This window comes from Hypanus sabinus, chromosome 7 (assembly GCF_030144855.1).
Source record: "Hypanus sabinus isolate sHypSab1 chromosome 7, sHypSab1.hap1, whole genome shotgun sequence".
NCBI lineage: Eukaryota > Metazoa > Chordata > Chondrichthyes > Myliobatiformes > Dasyatidae > Hypanus > Hypanus sabinus.
This window is the reverse complement of record NC_082712.1, coordinates 4,047,862-4,072,139: the sequence shown is the minus strand read 5'-3', so window position 1 is coordinate 4,072,139 and position 24,278 is coordinate 4,047,862. Positions and strand designations below refer to the sequence as shown.

The following is a 24,278-nucleotide window of genomic DNA, read 5'->3' as shown; positions in this document are numbered from 1 at the left end:
GACACAGATAGGGCGGATGTGGAGAGGATGTTTCCTATAGTGGGGGAGTCTAGGACCAGAGGACACAGATAGAGTGGATGTGGAGAGGATGTTTCCTGCAGTGGGGGAGTCTAGGACCAGAGGACACAGATAGAGTGGATGTGGAGGGGGAGTCTAGGACCAGAGGACACAGATAGAGTGGATGTGGAGAGGATGTTTCCTATAGTGGGGGAGTCTAGGACCAGAGGACACAGATAGAGTGGATGTGGAGAGGATGTTTCCTATAGTGGGGGAGTCTAGGACCAGAGGACACAGATAGGGCGGATGTGGAGAGGATGTTTCCTATAGTGGGGGAGTCTAGGACCAGAGGACACAGATAGAGTGGATGTGGAGAGGATGTTTCCTGCAGTGGGGGAGTCTAGGACCAGAGGACACAGATAGAGTGGATGTGGAGAGGATGTTTCCTATAGTGGGGGAGTCTAGGACCAGAGGACACAGATAGAGTGGATGTGGAGAGGATGTTTCCTATAGTGGGGGAGTCTAGGACCAGAGGACACAAATAGAGTGGATGTGGAGAGGATGTTTCCTATAGTGGGGGAGTCTAGGACCAGAGGACACAGATAGAGTGGATGTGGAGAGGATGTTTCCTATGGTGGGGGAGTCTAGGACCAGAGGACACAGATAGAGTGGATGTGGAGAGGATGTTTCCGATAGTGGGGGAGTCTAGGACCAGAGGACACAGATAGAGTGGATGTGGAGAGGATGTTTCCTATAGTGGGGGAGTCTAGGACCAGAGGACACAGATAGAGTGGATGTGGAGAGGATGTTTCCTGTAGTGGGGGAGTCTAGGACCAGAGGACACAGATAGAGTGGATGTGGAGAGGATGTTTCCTATAGTGGGGGAGTCTAGGACCAGAGGACACAGATAGAGTGGATGTGGAGAGGATGTTTCCTATAGTGGGGGAGTCTAGGACCAGAGGACACAGATAGAGTGGATGTGGAGAGGATGTTTCCTATGGTGGGGGAGTCTAAGACCAGAGGACACAGATAGAGTGGATGTGGAGAGGATGTTTCCTATGGTGGGGGAGTCTAAGACCAGAGGACACAGATAGAGTGGATGTGGAGAGGATGTTTCCTATGGTGGGGGAGTCTAGGACCAGAGGACACAGATAGAGTGGATGTGGAGAGGATGTTTCCTATAGTGGGGGAGTCTAGGACCAGAGGACACAGATAGAGTGGATGTGGAGAGGATGTTTCCTATAGTGGGGGAGTCTAGGACCAGAGGACACAGATAGAGTGGATGTGGAGAGGATGTTTCCTATACTGGGAGAGTCTAGGACCAGAGGACACAGATAGAGTGGATGTGGAGAGGATGTTTCCTATAGTGGGGGAGTCTAGGACCAGAGGACACAGATAGAGTGGATGTGGAGAGGATGTTTCCTATAGTGGGGGAGTCTAGGACCAGAGGACACAGATAGAGTGGATGTGGAGAGGATGTTTCCTATAGTGGGGGAGTCTAGGACCAGAGGACACAGATAGAGTGGATGTGGAGAGGACATTTCCTATAGTGGGGGAGTCTAGGACCAGAGGACACAAATAGAGTGGATGTGGAGAGGATGTTTCCTATACTGGGAGAGTCTAGGACCAGAGGACACAGATAGAGTGGATGTGGAGAGGATGTTTCCTATACTGGGAGAGTCTAGGACCAGAGGACACAGATAGAGTGGATGTGGAGAGGATGTTTCCTATACTGGGAGAGTCTAGGACCAGATGACACAGATAGAGTGGATGTGGAGAGGATGTTTCCTATGGTGGGGGAGTCTAAGACCAGAGGACACAGATAGAGTGGATGTGGAGAGGATGTTTCCTATACTGGGAGAGTCTAGGACCAGAGGACACAGATAGAGTTCATGTGGAGAGGATGTTTCCTATACTGGGAGAGTCTAGGACCAGAGGACACAGATAGAGCGGATGTGGAGAGGATGTTTCCTATGGTGGGGGAGTCTAGGACCAGAGGGCACTACCTCAGAATAGAGCGATGTTCCTTTAGAACAAAAATGAGGAAGTATTTCTTTAGCCAGGGCGTGGAATTCATTGCCACAGACACTTGTGGAGGCCAGGTCATTGGGAGTATTTGGGGCAGAGATTGATTGATTAGTCAGGGCTTGAATGGCTACGGAGAGAAAGCAGTTGAGAGGGATATGGTGCAGCCATGATGAAATGGTGGAGCAGACTTGATGGACTGAATGGCCTAGTTCTGCTCTGATATCTTAAGGTCATATGGTCTTAATGTGAGAGGCATAGATAGAATAGACTGTCTGTATCTTTTTCCTGGGGTAGTAATGTCTCATACCAGAGCCAGAGGGTGTGCATTTCAGGTGAGGGGGTAATTTCAAAGGAGACGTGAGGGGTAAGTTTTTTGCCTGGAATGCACTACCTAGGGTGTTGGTAGAGGCAGAAATGTAATGGACTTTTAAGAGGTGTTTAGATAGGCACTTGAATGAGAGGAAAATGGAAGGATGTGGACATTGTGTAGGCAGAGGGGATTAATTGGGTTGCCCATTTGATTCCTAATTGAATAGGATTTGAGCAATCTAATGGGTCGAAGAGCCTGTTCAATGTACAATGCTGTACTACTGCTCTCTGCTCTGTGTTTTATACCCCTAGGTCTCTTGGTTCTAGAGCACTCTCCAGGGCTCTTGCACAGGTAACATTCAAGATGGTCTGATATGATATTGCCATCATTGCTGTACTAATGGATCCATATTCATTAATGTACCATGCGCAGAATGCTGGAGGAACTCAGCAGGTCAGGCAGGATCTATGGAAATGAATACAGTTGATGTTTTGGGCCAAGACCCTCAATGTACCTGCTCCTGACCTGCTGAACTTCTCCAGCATTTTACATTTGTTGCACTGGATTTCTAGCATCTGCAGAATCTTTGTCATACCAACAGTACATATAAAAACCATAGCATTGCCTTACCAAACCCATCTTTGCTGCAATCTCTCACCGACAGCTAGTGCTGACAGCTATGGAACTACTTGTTGACAGTTAACAGTGCCTGCATTTATTTTAGATTTTTAGCACCAGAAATCCCAAAAATAGAGCTTGTGGATTTAGTAAATGTAATAAAAACTGGAGACCGTGAATTAAACATTAAAATAACATTATTCATCCTGTAATGATTACACTCAAAAAAGCTTAGAAAATAGCGGGTGTCCTGGTTAACTTTTAAATCACTGGAACAGTACAGAGCGTATTCTCTGAAGTTATGAACAATTTGTACAGAACTGGTATGTCATTCTTGCAATTTCTCGACCTCAGGTTCCTCGTTTTAACTTTGTTCAACTCTGTGATGAAAATGAATGCTCTATTGATATTGTTAATATTTCCGCCTAAGATCCTTATAATTTCTTTGTTTATAGTTGTGCTGGTCCTTGGGGGGGAACATGATAGATGGAGAAAGCATAGACTAAGATCAAGGATCCAGCTGCAAAGAGAGGTGTTGAGTGCATGGTCTGGGTGTTTAGAGGTGAGATTGCTAGGAATTACAGTATTGAGGGTGGATCTGTAGTCAATAAACAATAGTTTAAAGTAGATGCCTTTATTGTCCAGATGTCCCAGAGATGAGGGATGAAGCTTTCTCGAAGACAGGGCAAATTGCAGTGGTTGAGGTGTGCTGGCAGGCTGAAGTTGATGAGTACCATGAAGAGCCTTTTGAAGAACTTTATTATGGTGATAACAGGAGCAGAAATCATTAAGACACATTAAATTTTTTTATAGCACAGATAAGACCCACCTCTTGACGAATGGAAGACCAGGTACAGTGTGCACTCTCACCGTGTCTTTGCCATACGGGACCAGGACCAGTGGTGAATGTTCTCAGCCAGTCATGTCTAAACTTGTGTGATTTTTCTCTAACAAGGAGATTGAAGTTTTCATTTGAAAATCCTGGCAATTTGGACAATGTTTCTTACCCCCTTGCCTGAACAGAGGAGCACTTTCAGAAATAGACTAAGCCAACTGCACTGCTCCAGAGAGAGCTAGATGAGGTCATTCTTACCCTTGGCCGTTAGGCTTTATTATGAGTCAACCTATAGCCGGGGGAACAATTTTGTACATCTTATTTTTAAGGTAACTTATTTTTATTCTTTCTTACTTCTCTTCTGATATTTGTATATCTGTCCACTTGCAGTGCTACAGCGACACTGTAATTTCCTTTGGAACCAATGAAGTATCTGTCTGTCTATCTACCTGCATGTGAACTGAAGGGAAGACACCAGGATGTACTGTATTTCTCCATGGTCAAATGACTGTTGCTGTATGTGATGTTCCATACAGTTCCTGCACAATCTTAGGGAGGATCTAAAGTCAAAGAGCATATCCTGAAAAGTCCTGCCTCTGCCCAGCAGTGAACATCATCTCTTGGCACCCATTCCTCATCCTCATTGTACTTCCCTTTCGGAGACCGGGCCAAAATAGTGAGCTCTCTTAAAAGCTGAGTTTATTCAGGATGCATAGATGGCAATGAGGATTAAAATCCAGTTTGGTGTGTGTCGAAAGGTGCCTGGAATGGTGCATTCAGTGGACTCACATCTCAAATCCTTGTGGATTCTCCACCACGTTCCTAATGTTGGCACGGCTGTCTTTAGAGTCCAGGCGAAGCAAGGTAAGAAGCTTAGAAAGAGGTTTAGCCACAAACAAGAGAAAATCTGCAGATCTTGGAAATCTGAGCGACACACACAAAATGCTGGAGGAACTCAGCAGGCCAGGCAGCATCCATGGAAAGAAGTACAGTCGATATTTGACCCAAAACCCTCCGGCAGGACAGTTTAGCCCTTAGTCCAAGTTATTCTGCCCCAGTACTAATCTTAAAATCCTGTTCTGGTCACGGAAAACAAGGAGAAGCAAATGAAACTTGGAACAGAACTGGATACATTTATGCAGTCAATTAATAAAGGCAGCAGATAGATATATTGGAATAATTTTTTGGGCAAATTGATTATGGAAATACATACATAGTCTTGTAATGAGGAATTGTTTAGTAGTAATGCTACAATGAGACTGCCTGCCTGTGATCTTGTGTATGCATGAGTTACTTGGGAGCATTCACTGATGAGGAAGCTATGTCCCGAGTACAGTTTAAGTAGTGGAAAAAGTTGGCAAGCGATAAAAGATTTTACACAATGTTATTTTCTAAGCACAAGCTGATCCTGTCTCTCAGACAATTAAACACAAGATACGAAGTCACAGACAATTACGGCAGCTCCAGGTATCACGTTTGAGTTAGTGAATTGTCAGATTGTTGTGAAGGCCATTAGTCTATGGTCATTCTTCAAGCAATCTAGTCCGTCCCATTCCCCTCTCCTGTATGTTGTGAATTATTCTCCCACCATCACCTGTCCAGTGCCCTTTCGAAAAGCCCTGGTTGACAACAGCAGTACTTTAGTAATTAAGCCTCTGATATCACCCATGATCAATGGAAAACTAGTTTTAAAAAGATTGAAATATTGGGTTTATTTGATGCTGGAAAATCTGAAATAAAAGGGAAAAATGCTGGAAACATACAGGATTGAAGATTAGCTTTATTTGTATTGTGCATCGGAACATACAGTGAAATGCGTTGTTTGCAACAACGACCGACACAGTCTGGGGTGTGCTTGTGGCAGCCCGTAGGTGCCACCGCACTTCAGTGCCAATGTAGAATGCCCACAGCTTAATGTTAAGTCATTGAAAAGTGGGGAGAGACCAGAGCACCCGGAGGAAACCCATGCTGTACAAACTCCTTACAGGCAGCAGCAGGAGTCAAACTGTGATCTTCTGATCACTGGCGCTGTAAAGTGTTACAGTGCTGTGCCACTGTAGCAGTGCTGCTATACTACCGTGCACAGAATACAGTGCGATACACCATCGTCTACATTATCCTGTAAACTTTCATTTAACCTCAAAAACTTCCACCTCCTCAAAATACCAATAAAATTTGTGAAATAGGACCTCTTACTCACAAAGCCACATTGACGATATCCTAAATAAATCCATGTTTTTCCAAGTGTTGGCAAATCCTGTCCCTAAGAATATTCTCAAAGTAACTTTATTCTCTAAGTGTACCTATGGCACCATGTACAATCCCGAGATTCACTTGTACATAGCCTGCAGAACGTTGCTGGTGTCACTTTGAAAAAAACAAAGATTCTGAAGATGCTGAAATCAGCAAGGAATTCTTCAGTTACAGACACAAAATACTGGAGGAACTCAGCAAGTCAGACAGCACCTATGGAGAGGATTAAACAGTTGACATTTCCCTTCAACAGGTATGGAAAAGAAGAAGGCAGAGTCATAATTAAAAGGTAAAAGCACAAAATGGTCAGGTCACAGATGAACTGGATAGGGTTCTGAAAAACTCCAGCTGCAGTCAGTGGAAGAAAAGGATGTGTGGATAGCTTACTGGATTATTATAACTCAAGTCACTGGCAATGCTGGCCTAACAGAACTGCGTGTGGACCAGAAGAATGTATGGTGTTGTCCAAATGACATGCTTTGTGTTTCCAGAAACAATGCAGTGGAAACTGGAGCAACACACACAAAATGCCGGAGAAACTCACAGAACAGGCAGCATCTATGGAAATGAACAATCAGTAGAAGTTTCAGGCTTAGGCGCTGTGAGTGCATCATCTGTTCCAAGCAGAGAAGCCTCTGAAGGGTTAAACAAAAGACAAAATGTACATGGAAAGTGAGAGAACTCCCTTCATTGGTTAATTACATTTATGTACAATGTCATGATACATTAACTTTGGGATAAACATTTAACTGCAGACACAGATATACCTCATTAGATCTCCAGCAATTTTACTGAATCATGTATTTAAAGGATTATCACAAATTACATTTCAATAGCTTGGGTGGTTACGTAAAGGTTTGAGGTTAGTTTCATGCCAACAGTCAGGACTAATGCATTTCAGTTAAGTATTGATTAACTAACAGAATTTGGAAGTTGTGGACAAAGAAAGGTTAAAACACCAGAGATTCTACAGATACTAGAAATCCAGAGCAACACACACAAAATGCTGGAGGAACGCAGCAGATCAAGCAGCATCTATGGAGGGAAATAAACAATGGACATTTGGGGCCAATAAGTTAAAAGCATTGTGACATTTTAATGCCTTTTGAATAGAAAAGACTTTTTCTCAAAAAGAGGTCAGATCCCATTTTGTGGGAGAACATGAGAAATGTTAATTTCACTACAAACTGGAATTTGGAAGGAAATCTTTAAGCTTTTCCATGAGGTTCTCAGTTAAATAATTTCTCAGCATTTCTAACAAGTTTCAGCTGTGCCTCTGGTTGTGTAGACAGGGGATCCATTTTATTTCTGATGTGTGGGCTCCACTAGCATCGCTCACTTTGGATCGTCCTTAAGAAGTTGGTGAAGAGGTGAAGGGGTATATGAACCTATGAACAAAAGAGTAAAATCTGGAAACATGTTTCTTGATGAAGGGTCTCAGCCCGAAATGTTGGCTACTCTTTTCTCACGGATGCTGTCTGACCTGCTGAGTTCTTCCAGCGTTGTGTACGTAAGTAAAATCTGGAGCAGGCTGCATGGTGAGCTCAACAACTCCGACAGAGCGACCTTGCCTGGTGCTCTATTTCATATTCCAACCTGATTTTCATGTGCCTTGGCCAGAGATGTATCAGTCTTCTTATGGTACTGGGACAACCACCTTAGAACTGTCATCATTCAACTGCATTATTCCTCTGTGTCTGATCTGTTTCCTCATATACATGGAGTGTATTGAGTGGGGTAAAGATCGGTGATGACATGGGGTGTATTGAGTGGGGTAAAGATCGGTGATGACATGGAGTGTATTGAGTGGGGTAAAGATCGGTGATGACATGGGGTGTATTGAGTGGGGTAAAGATCGGTGATGACATGGAGTGTATTGAGTGGGGTAAAGATCGGTGATGACATGGGGTGTATTGAGTGGGGTAAAGATCGGTGATGACATGGAGTGTATTGAGTGGGGTAAAGATCGGTGATGACATGGAGTGTATTGAGTGGGGTAAAGATCGGTGATGACATGGGGTGTATTGAGTGTGGTAAAGATCGGTGATGACATGGGGCGTATTGAGTGGGGTAAAGATCGGTGATGACATGGAGTGTATTGAGTGGGGTAAAGATCGGTGATGACATGGGGTGTATTGAGTGGGGTAAAGATCGGTGATGACATGGGGTGTATTGAGTGGGGTAAAGATCGGTGATGACATGGAGTGTATTGAGTGGGGTAAAGATCGGTGATGACATGGGGCGTATTGAGTGTGGTAAAGATCGGTGATGACATGGAGTGTATTGAGTGGGGTAAAGATCGGTGATGACATGGGGTGTATTGAGTGGGGTAAAGATCGGTGATGACATGGAGTGTATTGAGTTGGGTAAAGATCGGTGATGACATGGAGTGTATTGAGTGGGGTAAAGATCGGTGATGACATGGGGCATATTGAGTGGGATGAAGATTGGTGATGACATGGGGTGTATTGAGTGGGATGAAGATTGGTGATGACATGGGGTGTATTGAGTGGGGTAAAGATCGGTGATGACATGAAGTGTATTGAGTGGGGTAAAGATCGGTGATGACATGGGGCATATTGAGTGGGATGAAGATCGGTGATGACATGGAGTGTATTGAGTGGGGTAAAGATCGGTGATGACATGGGGCATATTGAGTGAGGTAAAGTTCGGTGATGACATGGAGTGTATTGAGTGGGGTAAAGATTGGTGATGACATGGGGTGTATTGAGTGGGGTAAAGATCGGTGATGACATGGAGTGTATTGAGTGGGGTAAAGATCGGTGATGACATGGGGCATATTGAGTGGGATGAAGATCGGTGATGACATGGAGTGTATTGAGTGGGGTAAAGATCGGTGATGACATGGGGCATATTGAGTGAGGTAAAGTTCGGTGATGACATGGAGTGTATTGAGTGGGGTAAAGATTGGTGATGACATGGGGTGTATTGAGTGTGGTAAAGATCGGTGATGACATGGGGTGTATTGAGTGGGGTAAAGATTGGTGATGACATGGGGTGTATTGAGTGTGGTAAAGATCGGTGATGACATGGGGTGTATTGAGTGGGGTAAAGATTGGTGATGACATGGGGTGTATTGAGTGTGGTAAAGATCGGTGATCACATGGGGTGTATTGAGTGGGGTAAAGATTGGTGATGACATGGGGTGTATTGAGTGTGGTAAAGATCGGTGATGACATGGGGCATATTGAGTGGGGTACTGCGATGGGGTGGATATCAGGAGTGTGAGGTGAATCAGCGACTAAGCATTTTCACGCAACACAGTCAAGCCTTTCACTCACATGCAAGTCTGTGCCTTCATTGGCAATTGGCGTGCCTATTGAACCTCTGCCATTCGTTGTCACCACATTTTCCCAGCTTTTGTGCATAATAGCTACTATCCTGTCACTTTTTACTAAGCCTGGGCCTGTCTCCTGGGAATACCACACAATCTGATCAAAGCTGTTCACTGTATGAAACCATAGCCATTTCTTTAAGCACAGTGTGATGGCTCGAGCGGTCAACTTCTGACTTGCATTACCAGCAAGTTGATGAGCTTAGGTTGAGAACAAATAACTCATTCCCTCATCTCGGCTCTCTCTTTGCCCGATGCAAGATTCAAGATTCAAAATTCAGAAGTGTAAAGGAGATAAAAATTGTTACTCCAGATCTGATGTAGCACAAAAATGCAATAAGGCAATGAACACAATAATAATAAACACAGTAAATATAAATACTTAAGATAGATTATACACATAGATTGATGTGTGTCCATGAAGTGACCCTAGGCACAGGAGTGTCTGTACTAAAGGTGACTGACTGGAAATGATAAAGAAGTGGTGGTTGGGGGTGTGGAGGGGTGGGTTAGTGGGTGGATCAGCCTTATTGCTTGGGGAAGGTAACTGTTTTTGAGTCTGGTGGTCCTGGCGTGGATGCTACGTAGCCTCCTCCCTAATAGGAGTGGGGCAAACAGTCCATGAGCAGGGTGGGTGGGACCCTTCATGCTGTTTCTGGCCCTTTTCCAGCACCTTTCTGTTTACACAGTATGACCTTGATGATGGGTTGGCTGGTGCTGGTGATGTGTTTGGCGGTTTTGACGACCCACTGCAGATCCTTGCTGTCCACCACGGTGCGGAGTTTTGCTGATTGTGGGTCCACAAGAGCTAGTGTGAGACGTGCGCTCCTCAGGAGTTTGAAACTGCTTGCAGTTCCACTGTTGTGCTGTTGATGTGGAGCAGTGTGAGACGTGCAAGTTTGCCTGAAGCCGTTGCCTTTGTCTTGTTGACTTCGAGGAAGAGGTTACTTGCCAGGCACCAGGCCGCGAGCTCTTTCACCTCCTCTCTGTAGACCATCTCACTGTTGTTGGTGATGAATGCCACCATTGTCAGTTCATCAGTAAACTTGCTGGAGAGCATTCTGATAGAAATGAGAAAAATGTCTAAGCAGAGGAGAAGCTGTATAGTATGTGAAATCAAAATGGCTATATCTGTTTTTCACACAAAGTTTTCTGAAATGTCAAGTCTTTTGTATTTTCAGAAGGCATTTGATAAGGTCCCACATAGGAGACTGGTGGGTAAAATCAGAGCTCATGGCATCGGGGGGAAGACATTGACATGGATAGAAAACTGGTTGGCAGATAGAAAGCAAAGGGTAGCGGTGAATGGGTGTTTCTTGGAATGGCAGGTGGTGACTAGTGGGGTGCCACAGGGCTCGGTATTGGGACCACAGCTGTTTACGATTTACATCAACGATTTAGATGAAGGCATTGAGAATAACATCAGCAAGTTTGCTGATGATACTAAGCTGGGTGGCAGTGTGACATGTGCTGAGGATGTTAGGAGAATTCAGGGTGACTTGGATAGGCTGGGTGAGTGGGCAGATACTTGGCAGATGACGTTTAATGTGAATAAGTGTGAGGTTTTCCACTTTGGGAGTAAGAACAGGAAGGCAAATTATTATCTGAACGGTGTAGGGTTGGGTAAGGGAGAAATACAAAGATTTCTAGGAGTCCTTGTTCATCAGTTACTGAAGGTGAATGAGCAAGTGCAGCAGGCAGTGAAGAAGGCTAATGGAATGTTGGCCTTTATTACAAAGGGAATTGAGTACAAGAGCAAGGAAATCCTCTTGTATTTGTACATGGCCCTGGTGAGACCACACCTGGAGTATTGTGTACAGTTTTGGTCTCCAGGATTAAGGAAGGACATCCTGGCTGTAGAGGAAGTGCAGCATAGATTCACAAGTTTAATTCCTGGGATGTCTGGACTGTCTTACACAGAGAGGTTAGAGAGACTGGGCTTGTACATGCTGGAATTAAGGAGATTGAGAGGGGATCTGATTGCAACATATAAGATAATTAAGGGATTGGACAAGATGGAAGCAGGAAATATGTTCCAGATGCTGGGAGAGTCCAGTACCAGAGGGCATGGTTTGAGAATAAGGGGTAGGTCATTTAGGACAGAGTTAAGGAAAAACTTCTTCTCCCAGAGAGTTGTGGGGGTCTGGAATGCACTGCCTCGGAAGGCAGTGGAGGACAATTCTCTGGATGCTTTCAAGAAGGAGCTAGATAGGTATCTTATGGATAGGGGATTTGAGGGATATGGGGACAAGGCAGGAACCGGGTATTGATAGTAGATGATCAGCCATGATCTCAGAATGGCTGTGCAGGCTCGAAGGGCTGAATGGTCTACTTCTGCATCTATTGTCTATTGAAATGTTAAATCATGTTTTTTAAATGAAAGATTAAAGAAATTAAGTGATGTTGTCTGATCTGCTGAGTGTCTTCACAATCTTTGTGTTTCCGTATTAGATGAACTGACCATGAGCAAAACAGAATATCTCATAATTAATCAGGTTTCTGTGTGGTGAATTTGACTGTGCCAAATTCCCAGCATTTTAGGTTCAAGTTCAGGTAATTATCATTCAACCATATATATGTATACCACAAAATGAAACAACGTCCCACAGACCAAGGTGCACAAGACAGTACATATAATTCACACACACAGCATGTAAAGTAATATTATAACAAATCAATTAACTATGTAAATGTGAGTTCTCTGCAGCTCAATTAAAAGTTAAACAAAAAGATGTATGTGCAAGGAGCTGACAACAATGTTTTAAAGGAACTGTGATCATATACATTGCTTCCAGTTAGATATTTATTTTCTGATGTTGAAACACGCCCCACCCACCTGTCACGTGGATATGAGGTGTGCATAAAGGTTGGAAAGCAGACGAATTGAATGAGGGAGGAATGTGATGGAACCTTACAGAATAATCCGTCACTTAACCAGGCTGAGCCTCCACTCTGGAATGCCTGCCATTAGTTCATTCATCCTCACTCTCTTTATCCTGATACAAACAGGTATTTGAAGTGTGTTTCTCAATAGGTATTGACTAAAATTTTTTGTCATATCATTGACAAAATGATCCATGTTTTCTATAAAATCATTGTGCTTCAGATGGAGCATTGAATATTTGCTGACTGGTATATTTTTAAGAATGTAGATTTTTACTTTACTTTGCCTTTTCCCTTCTGATGAAGTCTTTGCCCTCAGGTGTGAGTGCAAACTGTCGTCTGACACCTCGAAGGGTTTCTATACCTGAAAAGCGGGCACAAATAACATGCATGAATTACAGCTGCTTCTTGTATAGTTTGTAATAGCTGTTCTTTGGCTGACTTATATTATCAATAGTTGGAAGCTGACAAAAATTAGTTGATGGCATGTTGTAGGCATGAATTGGGGATCTCTTTGCCCTACTTGGATGTATAGCATCTAGTATTAGCATTTATATCATGCCAATAGTAATAATAATATTACAGTAATTTATTCATTCACACTTCTCATACAGACAATGTAGTTCAAAGTGCTTTACAATGGGATACGATATTGAAAACATGAAAATACAATTTAAAAAGATGTCCATTAAAATAAGGTTAAATAACTAGGGTTGGAGCTGGTGTTTAAAAGTGTTAACTGAGTCTGCATCCCATCAGGCAGGAGGTACCGTAGCATTAGGACAAGGGCTGTCAGTATGGGAAGCAGCTTCTTCCCCCCCAGACTGTAAGATAACTGAACTCCCTGCCACCGCCCAGTCTCAACAGGCATGAAGCACCAGTAGCATTATACAGTTCACTTTTTAACTTATGTTGCACATGAACCTTATTATTTGCTAATTTATTTGTGGTGCCGTTTCTTTATGTGATATGTGTGTGAGTTATATGTCCTGTGTCCAGGGGAACATTGGTCTGTTTGATTATAGACCTGGCCTGAACCATCCACTTGCATGGTTAAATGACAATGGACTGAACTTGAACTTGAATTTCAATTCCACAATTTAAGAACAGAGTTTAAAAAAAACAGACCTGCAAAATTTCTTTTGAGGGAGGCTGCTTAAATTGAAGAGACCAGCAGAAGAGGAGCGGAGAGCTTGAGCAGATAATAAAGTAGGATCTTCATTTTGTGGTTCATTGTTTCCAGGTGACAGAGTAATAATTGAGTTTTAATTGGGAGTATGCTCAGCTTAAAGAATGGCCATTTAGAGAGCAAACAAATTCAAGGACTTTTGTGAAGGTGCTGGTTGGACTGTTAAATTCATAGGTTTAAATTATTAATTGCTTAGGTAATGCAGAGTTAAGTAGTTATTAATTTGGTACGGTATTTGCATTTTAATTTTTCAAATAAATGAGAACATCTCTATCCTGTAGAACTCAATTCTTATGTCAAGCAGGAAATTTGGGATACTTTTCACTTCTTACTCAATCACACATGCAGGAAATATTGTCAGCTGGAACAGATCAATGTCTAAATTTTAAACATCATAATAGAGCACTCGCAAGAGAATTACCCTCTCTCATGTTAAAGGCATACCCTCGGGTATTAAACGTTGCAACACTGGGAAAAATTATTGGCTGTCTACTCATCCAATGACTGAACCTTTATGTGAGCAGCAGGTTCCAGAAAGTTGTTGCCAACAGCTTTAGCGTTTCTGAAAGAGAGGGATCAGTTGACATACTGGGCCCGTCGCTTGGCCGGCCAGATTACATGCGACCCAGAGTGAGGTAGCAAAGGAGGCACAAAGTTGCCTTGATAGCAGGTAGCCTTGGCGGCACTTCCGGTTAGAAACCTGTAAGCAGGGCTGTGCTGGAGGGATCGGTGCTCTGTCTGTTATCCAGGGCTGTGCTGGAGGGATCGGTGCTCTGTCTGTTATCCAGGGCTGTGCTGCAGGGATCGGAGCTCTGTCTGTTATCCAGGGCTGTGCTGGAGGGATCGGTGCTCTGTCTGTTATCCAGGGCTGTGCTGGAGGGATCGGTGCTCTGTCTGTTATCCAGGGCTGTGCTGGAGGGATCGGTGCTCTGTCTGTTATCCAGGGCTGTGCTGCAGGGATCGGAGCTCTGTCTGTTATCCAGGGCTGTGCTGGAGGGATCGGTGCTCTGTCTGTTATCCAGGGCTGTGCTGGAGGGATCGGTGCTCTGTCTGTTATCCAGGGCTGTGCTGCAGGGATCGGTGCTCTGTCTGTTATCCAGGGCTGTGCTGGAGGGATCGGTGCTCTCTCTGTTATCCAGGGCTGTGCTGGAGGGATCGGTGCTCTGTCTGTTATCCAGGGCTGTGCTGGAGGGATCGGTGCTCTCTCTGTTATCCAGGGCTGTGCTGGAGGGATCGGTGCTCTGTCTGTTATCCAGGGCTGTGCTACAGGGATCGGTGCTCTGTCTGTTATCCAGGGCTGTGCTGGAGGGATCGGTGCTCTGTCTGTTATCCAGGGCTGTGCTGGAGGGATCGGTGCTCTGTCTGTTATCCAGGGCTGTGCTGGAGGGATCGGTGCTCTGTCTGTTATCCAGGGCTGTGCTGGAGGGATCGGTGCTCTGTCTGTTATCCAGGGCTGTGCTACAGGGATCGGTGCTCTGTCTGTTATCCAGGGCTGTGCTGGAGGGATCGGTGCTCTGTCTGTTATCCAGGGCTGTGCTGGAGGGATCGGTGCTCTGTCTGTTATCCAGGGCTGTGCTGGAGGGATCGGTGCTCTGTCTGTTATCCAGGGCTGTGCTACAGGGATCGGTGCTCTGTCTGTTATCCAGGGCTGTGCTACAGGGATCGGTGCTCTGTCTGTTATCCAGGGCTGTGCTGGAGGGATCGGTGCTCTCTCTGTTATCCAGGGCTGTGCTGGAGGGATCGGTGCTCTGTCTGTTATCCAGGGCTGTGCTACAGGGATCGGTGCTCTGTCTGTTATCCAGGGCTGTGCTGGAGGGATCGGTGCTCTCTCTGTTATCCAGGGCTGTGCTGCAGGGATCGGAGCTCTGTCTGTTATCCAGGGCTGTGCTACAGGGATCGGTGCTCTGTCTGTTATCCAGGGCTGTGCTGGAGGGATCGGTGCTCTGTCTGTTATCCAGGGCTGTGCTGGAGGGATCGGTGCTATGTCTGTTATCCAGGGCTGTGCTGGAGGGATCGGTGCTCTGTCTGTTATCCAGGGCTGTGCTGGAGGGATCGGTGCTCTGTCTGTTATCCAGGGCTGTGCTGGAGGGATCGGTGCTCTGTCTGTTATCCAGGGCTGTGCTACAGGGATCGGTGCTCTGTCTGTTATCCAGGGCTGTGCTGGAGGGATCGGTGCTCTGTCTGTTATCCAGGGCTGTGCTACAGGGATCGGTGCTCTGTCTGTTATCCAGGGCTGTGCTGGAGGGATCGGTGCTCTGTCTGTTATCCAGGGCTGTGCTACAGGGATCAGAGCTCTGTCTGTTATCCAGGGCTGTGCTGGAGGGATTGGTGCTCTGTCTGTTATCCAGGGCTGTGCTGGAGGGATCGGTGCTCTGTCTGTTATCCAGGGCTGTGCTACAGGGATCGGTGCTCTGTCTGTTATCCAGGGCTGTGCTGGAGGGATCGGTGCTCTGTCTGTTATCCAGGGCTGTGCTGGAGGGATCGGTGCTCTGTCTGTTATCCAGGGCTGTTCTACAGGGATCGGTGCTCTGTCTGTTATCCAGGGCTGTGCTCCAGGGATTGGTGCTCTGTCTGTTATCCAGGGCTGTGCTACAGGGATCGGAGCTCTGTCTGTTATCCAGGGCTGTGCTGGAGGGATCGGAGCTCTGTCTGTTATCCAGGGCTGTGCTGGAGGGATCGGTGCTCTGTCTGTTATCCAGGGCTGTGCTGGAGGGATCGGTGCTCTGTCTGTTATCCAGGGCTGTGCTGGAGGGATCGGTGCTCTGTCTGTTATCCAGGGCTGTGCTGGAGGGATCGGTGCTCTGTCTGTTATCCAGGGCTGTGCTGGAGGGATCGGTGCTCTGTCTGTTATCCAGGGCTGTGCTACAGGGATCGGTGCTCTGTCTGTTATTCCACTCCATTTGTACAAGTGGCAGCAGGGAATGTTGCCAGCACAATAAGCTTGGACACGACACCAACATTTGTGAAGAAGTTTTCCAGGATTTGGATCAACTAGGAAGGAGGACAAGAGAATGGCCAGTGGAATTTAATTCAGCCCAGTGTAAAGTGATGTATTCTATCAGACAAGCTCATAGGGACCTAGTAAACGGGGAGATGAAGTCAGAGATTACATTACTGAAAGATTTATCCAGAATCAGAATGAGATTTATTATCAATGACTTAGACGTGAAAACTATTTTACAGTAGCAGTACAGTGATTTACAAGAAATAAATAGTGCAAAGGTAAACTGAATAACGAGGTAGTGTCCATGGACATGTTAAAAATCTGATGGTGGACAGGAAAAAGCTGTTTCTGAGTCATTGAGAGCGAGAGTTTATGGTGGAGCTGAGAAATAAGAAGAGGCTGGTCACCCCTCTGGGATTGTAACACAGGCCCATGAATAGTCATCATGAATTAGAGGAACAAATATGCAGGGAGATTGCAAAAAGTTGCAAGAATAGTTGAGACATCACAGTAGGGGATTTTAACTTTCCCAATATATACTAGGCGTGCATAGTGCTGAGGGCCGAGATGGGGCAGAATTTGTTAAATGTATTCAGGAAAGCTTCCACAGGCGATATGTAGCAGGCAGAACTTGGCCTATTGTTGACAAGCAGGGCAGGACAAGTGACTGAGGGGGCAGAAGGAGAGCACATTGGTATCAGTGACCATTGTTCTATTCATCTAAAAGTAGTGATGGAAAGGGACACACCTGGTCCACAAGTTCCAGATTAGGGCAAAGCAAGATGCAGACAGTATCAGACAGGAACTGCCACAACTTGATTGATTCTATTATGGTTACTATTCTGATCTGGATTTGTTGAGTTTGCCCACAGGAAAATGAATGTCAGGATAGTAAATGCTGACATAAAATATTTTAATAATAAATTTACTTTGAACTTTGATTGCAGTAGGATTCTTGTGGACAGAAAGAGTCATCTGTCAAGTGGGAGGCGTTAAAAAGTTGAATATCAAAAATTTTCTAAATTGGAACCAGGTTGGTCTGGAACTACGTGATAGTGGAGGTCAGGAACTTTCGGAGTTAGAAAATGGAGCTATGATTTTTGATTGTCTTAAATTTACAGAGGGTGAGCAATAGAGACCAACCACGCATGATGTAGAATATGAGACTGACCGGGAGTGGTGTGGAATGTGAGACTGACCGGGAGTGGTGTGGAATGTGAGACTGACCGGGAGTGGTGTGGAATGTGAGACTGACCGGGAGTGGTGTGGAATGTGAGACCAACCACGCATGATGTAGAATATGAGACTGACCGGGAGTGGTGTGGAATGTGAGACTGACCGGGAGTGGTGTGGAATGCGAGACTGACCGGGAGTGGTGTGGAATGTGAGACTGACCGGGAGTGGTGTGGAATGTGAGACTGACCGGGAGTGGTGTGGAATGTGAGACTGACCGGGAGTGGTGTGGAATGTGAGACTGACCGGGAGTGGTGGGGAATGTGAGACTGACCGGGAGTGGTGTGGAATGTGAGACTGACCGGGAGTGGTGTGGAATGTGAGACTGACCGGGAGTGGTGTGGAATGTGAGACTGACCGGGAGTGGTGTGGAATGTGAGACTGACCGGGAATGGTGTGGAATGTGAGACTGACCGGGAGTGGTGTGGAATGTGAGACTGACCGGGAGTGGTGTGGAATGTGAGACTGACCGGGAATGGTGTGGAATGTGAGACTGACTGGGAGTGGTGTGGAATGTGAGACTGACCGGGAATGGTGTGGAATACGAGACACTCCGGGAGTGGTGTGGAATGTGAGACTGACCGGGAGTGGTGTGGAATGCGAGACTGACCGGGAGTGGTGTGGAATGCGAGACTGACCGGGAGTGGTGTGGAATGTGAGACTGACCGGGAGTGGTGTGGAATGTGAGACTGACCGGGAGTGGTGTGGAATGTGAGACTGACCGGGAATGGTGTGGAATGTGAGACTGACCGGGAGTGGTGTGGAATGTGAGACTGACCGGGAGTGGTGTGGAATGTGAGACTGACCGGGAATGGTGTGGAATGTGAGACTGACCGGGAGTGGTGTGGAATGTGAGACTGACCGGGAGTGGTGTGGAATGTGAGACTGACCGGGAATGGTGTGGAATACGAGACACTCCGGGAGTGGTATGCAATGTGAGACTGACCGGGAATGGTGTGGAATGTGAGACTGACCGGGAATGGTGTGGTATGTGAGACTGACCGGGAGTGGTGTGGAATGTGAGACTGACCGGGAGTGGTGTGGAATGTGAGACTGACCGGGAGTGGTGTGGAATGTGAGACTGACCGGGAGTGGTGTGGAATGTGAGACTGACCGGGAGTGGTGTGGAATGTGAGACTGACCGGGAGTGGTGTGGAATGTGAGACTGACCGGGAGTGGTGTGGAATGTGAGACTGACCGGGAGTGGTGTGGAATGTGAGACTGACCGGGAGTGGTGTGGAATGTGAGACTGACCGGGAGTGGTGTGGAATGTGAGACTGACCGGGAGTGGTGTGGAATGTGAGACTGACCGGGAGTGGTGTGGAATGTGAGATTGACCGGGAGTGGTGTGGAATGTGAGATTGACCGGGAGTGGTGTGGAATGTGAGACTGACCGGGAGTGGTGTGTTAATGTGAGACTGACCGGGAGTGGTGTGGAATACGAGACACTCCGGGAGTGGTGTGGAATGTGAGACTGACCGGGAGTGGTGTGGAATGTGAGACTGACCGGGAATGGTGTGGAATGTGAGACTGACCCGGAGCGGTGTGGAATACGAGACACTCCGGGAGTGGTGTGGAATGTGAGACTGACCAGGAGTGGTGTGGAATGTGAGACTGACCGGGAGTGGTGTGGAATGTGAGACTGACCGGGAGTGGTGTGGAATGTGAGACTGACCGGGAGTGGTGTGGAATGTGAGACTGACCGGGTATAGTGTGGAATGTGAGACTGACCGGGAGTGGTGTGGAATGTGAGACTGACCGGGTATAGTGTGGAATGTGAGACTGACCGGGAGTGGTGTGGAATATGACATTGCCCGGGAGTGGTGTGGAATGTGAGACTGACCGGGTATAGTGTGGAATGTGAGACTGACCGGGAGTGGTGTGGAATACGAGACACTCCGGGAGTGGTGTGCAATGTGTGACGGACCGGGAATGGTGTGGAATGTGAGACTGACCGGGAGTGGTGTGGAATGTGAGACTGACCGGGAGTGGTGTGTTAATGTGAGACTGACCGGGAGTGGTGTGGAATGTGAGAGTGACCGGGAGTGGTGTGGAATGTGAGACTGACCAGGAGTGGTGTGGAATGTGAGACTGACTGGGAATAGTGTGGAATACGAGACACTCCGGGAGTGGTGTGGAATGTGAGACTGACCGGGAGTGGTGTGGAATGTGAGACTGACCGGGAGTGGTGTGGAACGTGAGAGTGACCGGGAGTGGTGTGGAATGTGAGACTGACCGGGAGTGGTGTGGAATGTGAGACTGACCGGGAGTGGTGTGGAACGTGAGAGTGACCGGGAGTGGTGTGGAATGTGAGACTGACCAGGAGTGGTGTGGAATGTGAGACTGACTGGGAATAGTGTGGAATGTGAGACTGACTGGGAGTGGTGTGGAATGTGAGACTGACTGGGAGTGGTGTGGAATGTGAGACTGACCGGGAGTGGTGTGGAATGTGTGACTGACCGGGAGTGGTGTGGAATGTGAGACTGACCGGGAGTGGTGTGGAATGTGAGACTGACCGGGAGTGGTGTGGAATGTGAGACTGACCGGGAGTGGTGTGGAATGTGAGAGTGACCGGGAGTGGTGTGGAATACGAGACACTCCGGGAGTGGTGTGGAATATGAGATTGGCCGGGAGTGGTGTGGAATGTGAGACTGACCGGGAATGGTGTGGAATGTGAGACTGACCGGGAGTGGTGTGGAATGTGAGACTGACGGGGAGTGGTGTGGAATGTGAGACTGACCGGGAGTGGTGTGGAATGTGAGACTGACCGGGAGTGGTGTGGAATGTGAGACTGACTGGGAGTGGTGTGGAATGTGAGACTGACCGGGAGTGGTGTGGAATATGAGACTAACCGGGAGTGGTGTGGAATGTGAGACTGACCGGGAGTGGTGTGGAATGTGAGACTGACCGGGAGTGGTGTGTTAATGTGAGACTGACTGGGAGTGGTGTGGAATACGAGACACTCCGGGAGTGGTGTGGAATGTGAGACAGACCGGGAGTGGTGTGGAATATGAGATCAAATGTAATAATGCAATCTTCTGATCTAAGGCTGGGCTGGGAGGAACTGGGAATGCTTAAAGGAGTTGCAAGTGGTCCATGTGAATCACATTGGCGTAATAGGATTTTCGCTCATCTCTGCGTCAAATTTGAGGGTTGCAGTTGAGAGTTGGCAGGAAGAGGGATGAAATCACTGTTTCGGGCCATTTGAGGCAGGCTCTGAAAATTATAGTTTTTGTGTTCCTGATGTTTAATTGCAGGATATCTCTCTCATTTGCACCTGATGTGGTATAAGCAGCCTGATATGCCAGTACTAGCTGTGGGCTGAAGAGAGCTGGAGCCGGGTGGAGTTGGGATCAGTGCACATGTGGACAGGTTGTCACTGAGAAGCAGCTTCTTGATGAGAAGAGAGACGGTACCAGTGGAGATACACACACTGGCCACAAGAGCAGAGCAGAGGCTGAGAGTCTTGTGCCCCGTGACCTGTCTCCTCATACCCCAAAGCCTTGCTGCCAGCTTTGAATCAGGAGCATGATTAAATGCTACCTGTGTTGCTTGGATGAATGGACTGAAGAACAGGATATCACTCAGCTTGCTTGGCATCCAGCTCACTGTTCATTCACACTGCACTTTGGCTGCAGAATGTATCTTCTACAAAATGCACTGCAGTTACTCAGACAGACCTCTCCAACGTGACAACCTCTTCTCACCAGGAATGAAAGCAGCTTCGGGTACATAGGAGAACCATCAGTTAAAGGTCCCTCTCCAAATTCCTTGTCGGACTGACTTGAAAACCTATTGGTCCTTGGCCAAAGTACAAGATCTCTCTTTTCATTAAGACACTGGCACCTTCACAGCAAGCATTGTCATGTTTTAAGGTGGCAGCTTGCCACCATCTTATCAAAACAGTCTGGGTAGGCGTAGCTACTGACCTAACCCAGTTTCCAATCCAAACAATGATTACACGAAATAAAGGGCTGATTCCAGGGTTGAAAGGGTTAAGGAAAAGGTTGACAAGGCTGGACCTTATCCTTGGAGTTTAGAAAAGTGAGATGTATAATATTTGTGGGGATTTGACATGGTGATTCTTGGGAGATTAGAATAAGAGGAGATCAATTCAGAATTCAGCAGATTGTGTGGAAGAATTCAGTTTGTGTTCATCCAACAAGCATTTTGTATCATGTCTGCACTGGTATTTAGTTCTGATGGGATAAGCCAACCAATTTGTTGCAATGTGCGATTTTTACTATAAAATAGTTTATTTTAAATAAATTTCCTTTTGGTTTTCAAGGTTTAGCAAAAAATGACACTGATGTTTTGAAGAGAGGCATGACAAGGTAAGAGAATTTTGATCATTCATGTGAAGACGTTGATAAATTAGCAGCCGCAGTGTCATTAGGCAGGAGACCATGAAGGTGTGGTATTGAAAATAAATGTTGGCTCAACGGAGCAAAGGACTTGTGAGTTTCTTCCCTCACATCGCAACTCACTCGCTCAGACCTCCTTTACTAATATTTCTTAAACAGAATTCAATTTCTCAAATCACCTCGGCGAACTTAAAAGATTATAAGATCAAGGAACAGAATTAGGCTATTCGGCCCTTCACACCCGTTCTGCCATTTCTTCATGGCTGATCTAATTTTCCTCTCAACCCCAATCTGCTCCCCCTCTCCCCACATCACTTTTATGCCCTGACCAATCAAGAATCTATCAACATCTGCCTTAAATATACATAAAGGCTTGACCTCCACAGCTGCCTGTGGCAAAGATTTCCACAGATTCACCACTCTCTGGCTGAAGAAGTTCCCCCACATCTCTGTTCTAACAGGATGCCCCTCTATTCTGAGGCTGCCTGGGACTCTCCCATCACAGGAAACATTCTCTCCACATCTACTCTATCAAGGCCTTTCACCATTCAATAGGTTTCAATAAGATCCCCTCATTCTTCTGAATTCCAGTGAGTACAGACCCAGAGTCATCAAGCGTTCCTCGTATAAAAACCCTTTCATTTCCAGAATCACTGTTGTGAACCTCCTCTGGACCCCCTCCAATGCCAGCACTTCTTTTCTAAGATGAGGAGCCCAAACCTGTCACAATACTCAAGGTGAGGCCTCACCAGTGCCTTATAAAGCCTCAGCATCACATCCCTGCTCTTGTATTCTTGACCTCTTGAAATGAATGCTAACATTGCATTTGCCTTCCTCACCACTGACTCTACCTGTAAGTTAACCATTAGGCTGTCCTGAAGTCACAAGGACTCCCAAACCCCTCTGCATATCAGAGTTTTGGATTTTCTCCCTATTTAGAAAATAGTTTGCACATTTATTTCTACTACCATTCTTTACCAGCAGAGCCATGCCACCTCCTCTGCCTACCTTCCTATCCTTCCGATACAAACTGTAACCTTTGACATTCGGCTCCCAACTACAACCATCCTTCAGCCACGATTCAGTGATGGCCACAACATCGTACCTGGCAATCTGTAAAGTGCAACAAGATCATCCACCTTATTTCTTATACTCTGTGCGTTGTGATACAACACTTTAAGTACTGCATTTGCTACCCTTTTTGATTCTGCATCCCTAATGCACTGACAAGAGAGGGAGGGGAGAATGTCAAACAGTGGAGAGCACCCCTGTGGCTGTCCCCCTCAACAATAACCACTCCATATCGAGTAGTGTTGGGGGGGGGCATGAACTACCTGTGGGAAGTAGCAGTGGCCATTCCTCTGGCACTGAGTCTGGCCCTCTGGCTCAGAACAGTAGGGAACAGAAGAGGATGGCAGCAGTTATTAGGGACTCTATAATCAGGGAGACGATTCTGTGGACATGAAAAGGAAACACGGATGGTAGTTTGCCTCCCGGGTGTCAGGGTCCCAGATGTATCTGAACATGTCCACAATATCCTGAAAAGGGAGGGTGAGCAGCCAGAAGTCGTGGTACATATCGGTACCAGTGTCATATGTAAAAGAAAGGGAGGAGGACCTGAAAAAAAATACAGGGAGTTAAGGAGGAAGTGAGAAGCAGGACCTCAAGGACAGTGATCTCAGAATGCTGCCTGTGCCACTTGACAGCGAGGAGAGGAATAGAATGAGATGGCATATAAATGCCTGGCTGAAGAATTGGAGCAAGGAACGATTGGGATCTCTTCTGGGGCAGGTGGGACCTGTAGAAAAGGGATGGCTTGCGCTTGAATCTGAGGGGGACCAATATTCTTGTAGGCAAGTCTACAACAGTTGGGAGTGGTTTAACCTAATATGGCAGGCGGATGGGAACCAGTATATAGAGCTGAGGATGAGCCAGCAAGTTTACAAGTAGATAATGGGTGTAACATGAAGGTAAGGAAGGCCAGGCCAATGATTGGGTACAAATGTTAAATTGTACCACAGAGGCAAAATTCAAAAAGGCGAAACATGCAACACTGAAAGTCCTGTGTTTAAATGCGCGTAGCATTCAGGAATGAGGTAGATGCACTTGTGGCGCAATTAGAGACTAGAAACATAGAAACATAGAAAATAGATGCAGGAGTAGGCCATTCGGCCCTTCGAGCCTGCACCGCCATTCAGTATGATCATGGCTGATCATCCAACTCAGAACCCTGTACCTGCTTTCTCTCCATACCCCCTGATCCCTTTAG

The 24,278-nt window shown here is 46.4% G+C and overlaps 1 protein-coding gene across 1 annotated transcript in view; it reads left to right on the top strand.

Annotated features, from left to right (window-relative positions):
• The first annotated feature begins 4,347 nt into the window (after positions 1–4,347).
• The window catches only part of LOC132396509 (otogelin-like protein), a 350,978-nt gene continuing 331,047 nt past the window's right edge, over positions 4,348–24,278 (top strand). Inside the window, exons 1-2 of the mRNA XM_059974091.1 lie at positions 4,348–4,652; positions 21,934–21,979. Coding sequence (XP_059830074.1) covers positions 4,505–4,652; positions 21,934–21,979 — 194 coding nt within the window. The 5' untranslated portion in view covers positions 4,348–4,504. The remainder of the gene's footprint in view (positions 4,653–21,933; positions 21,980–24,278) is intronic.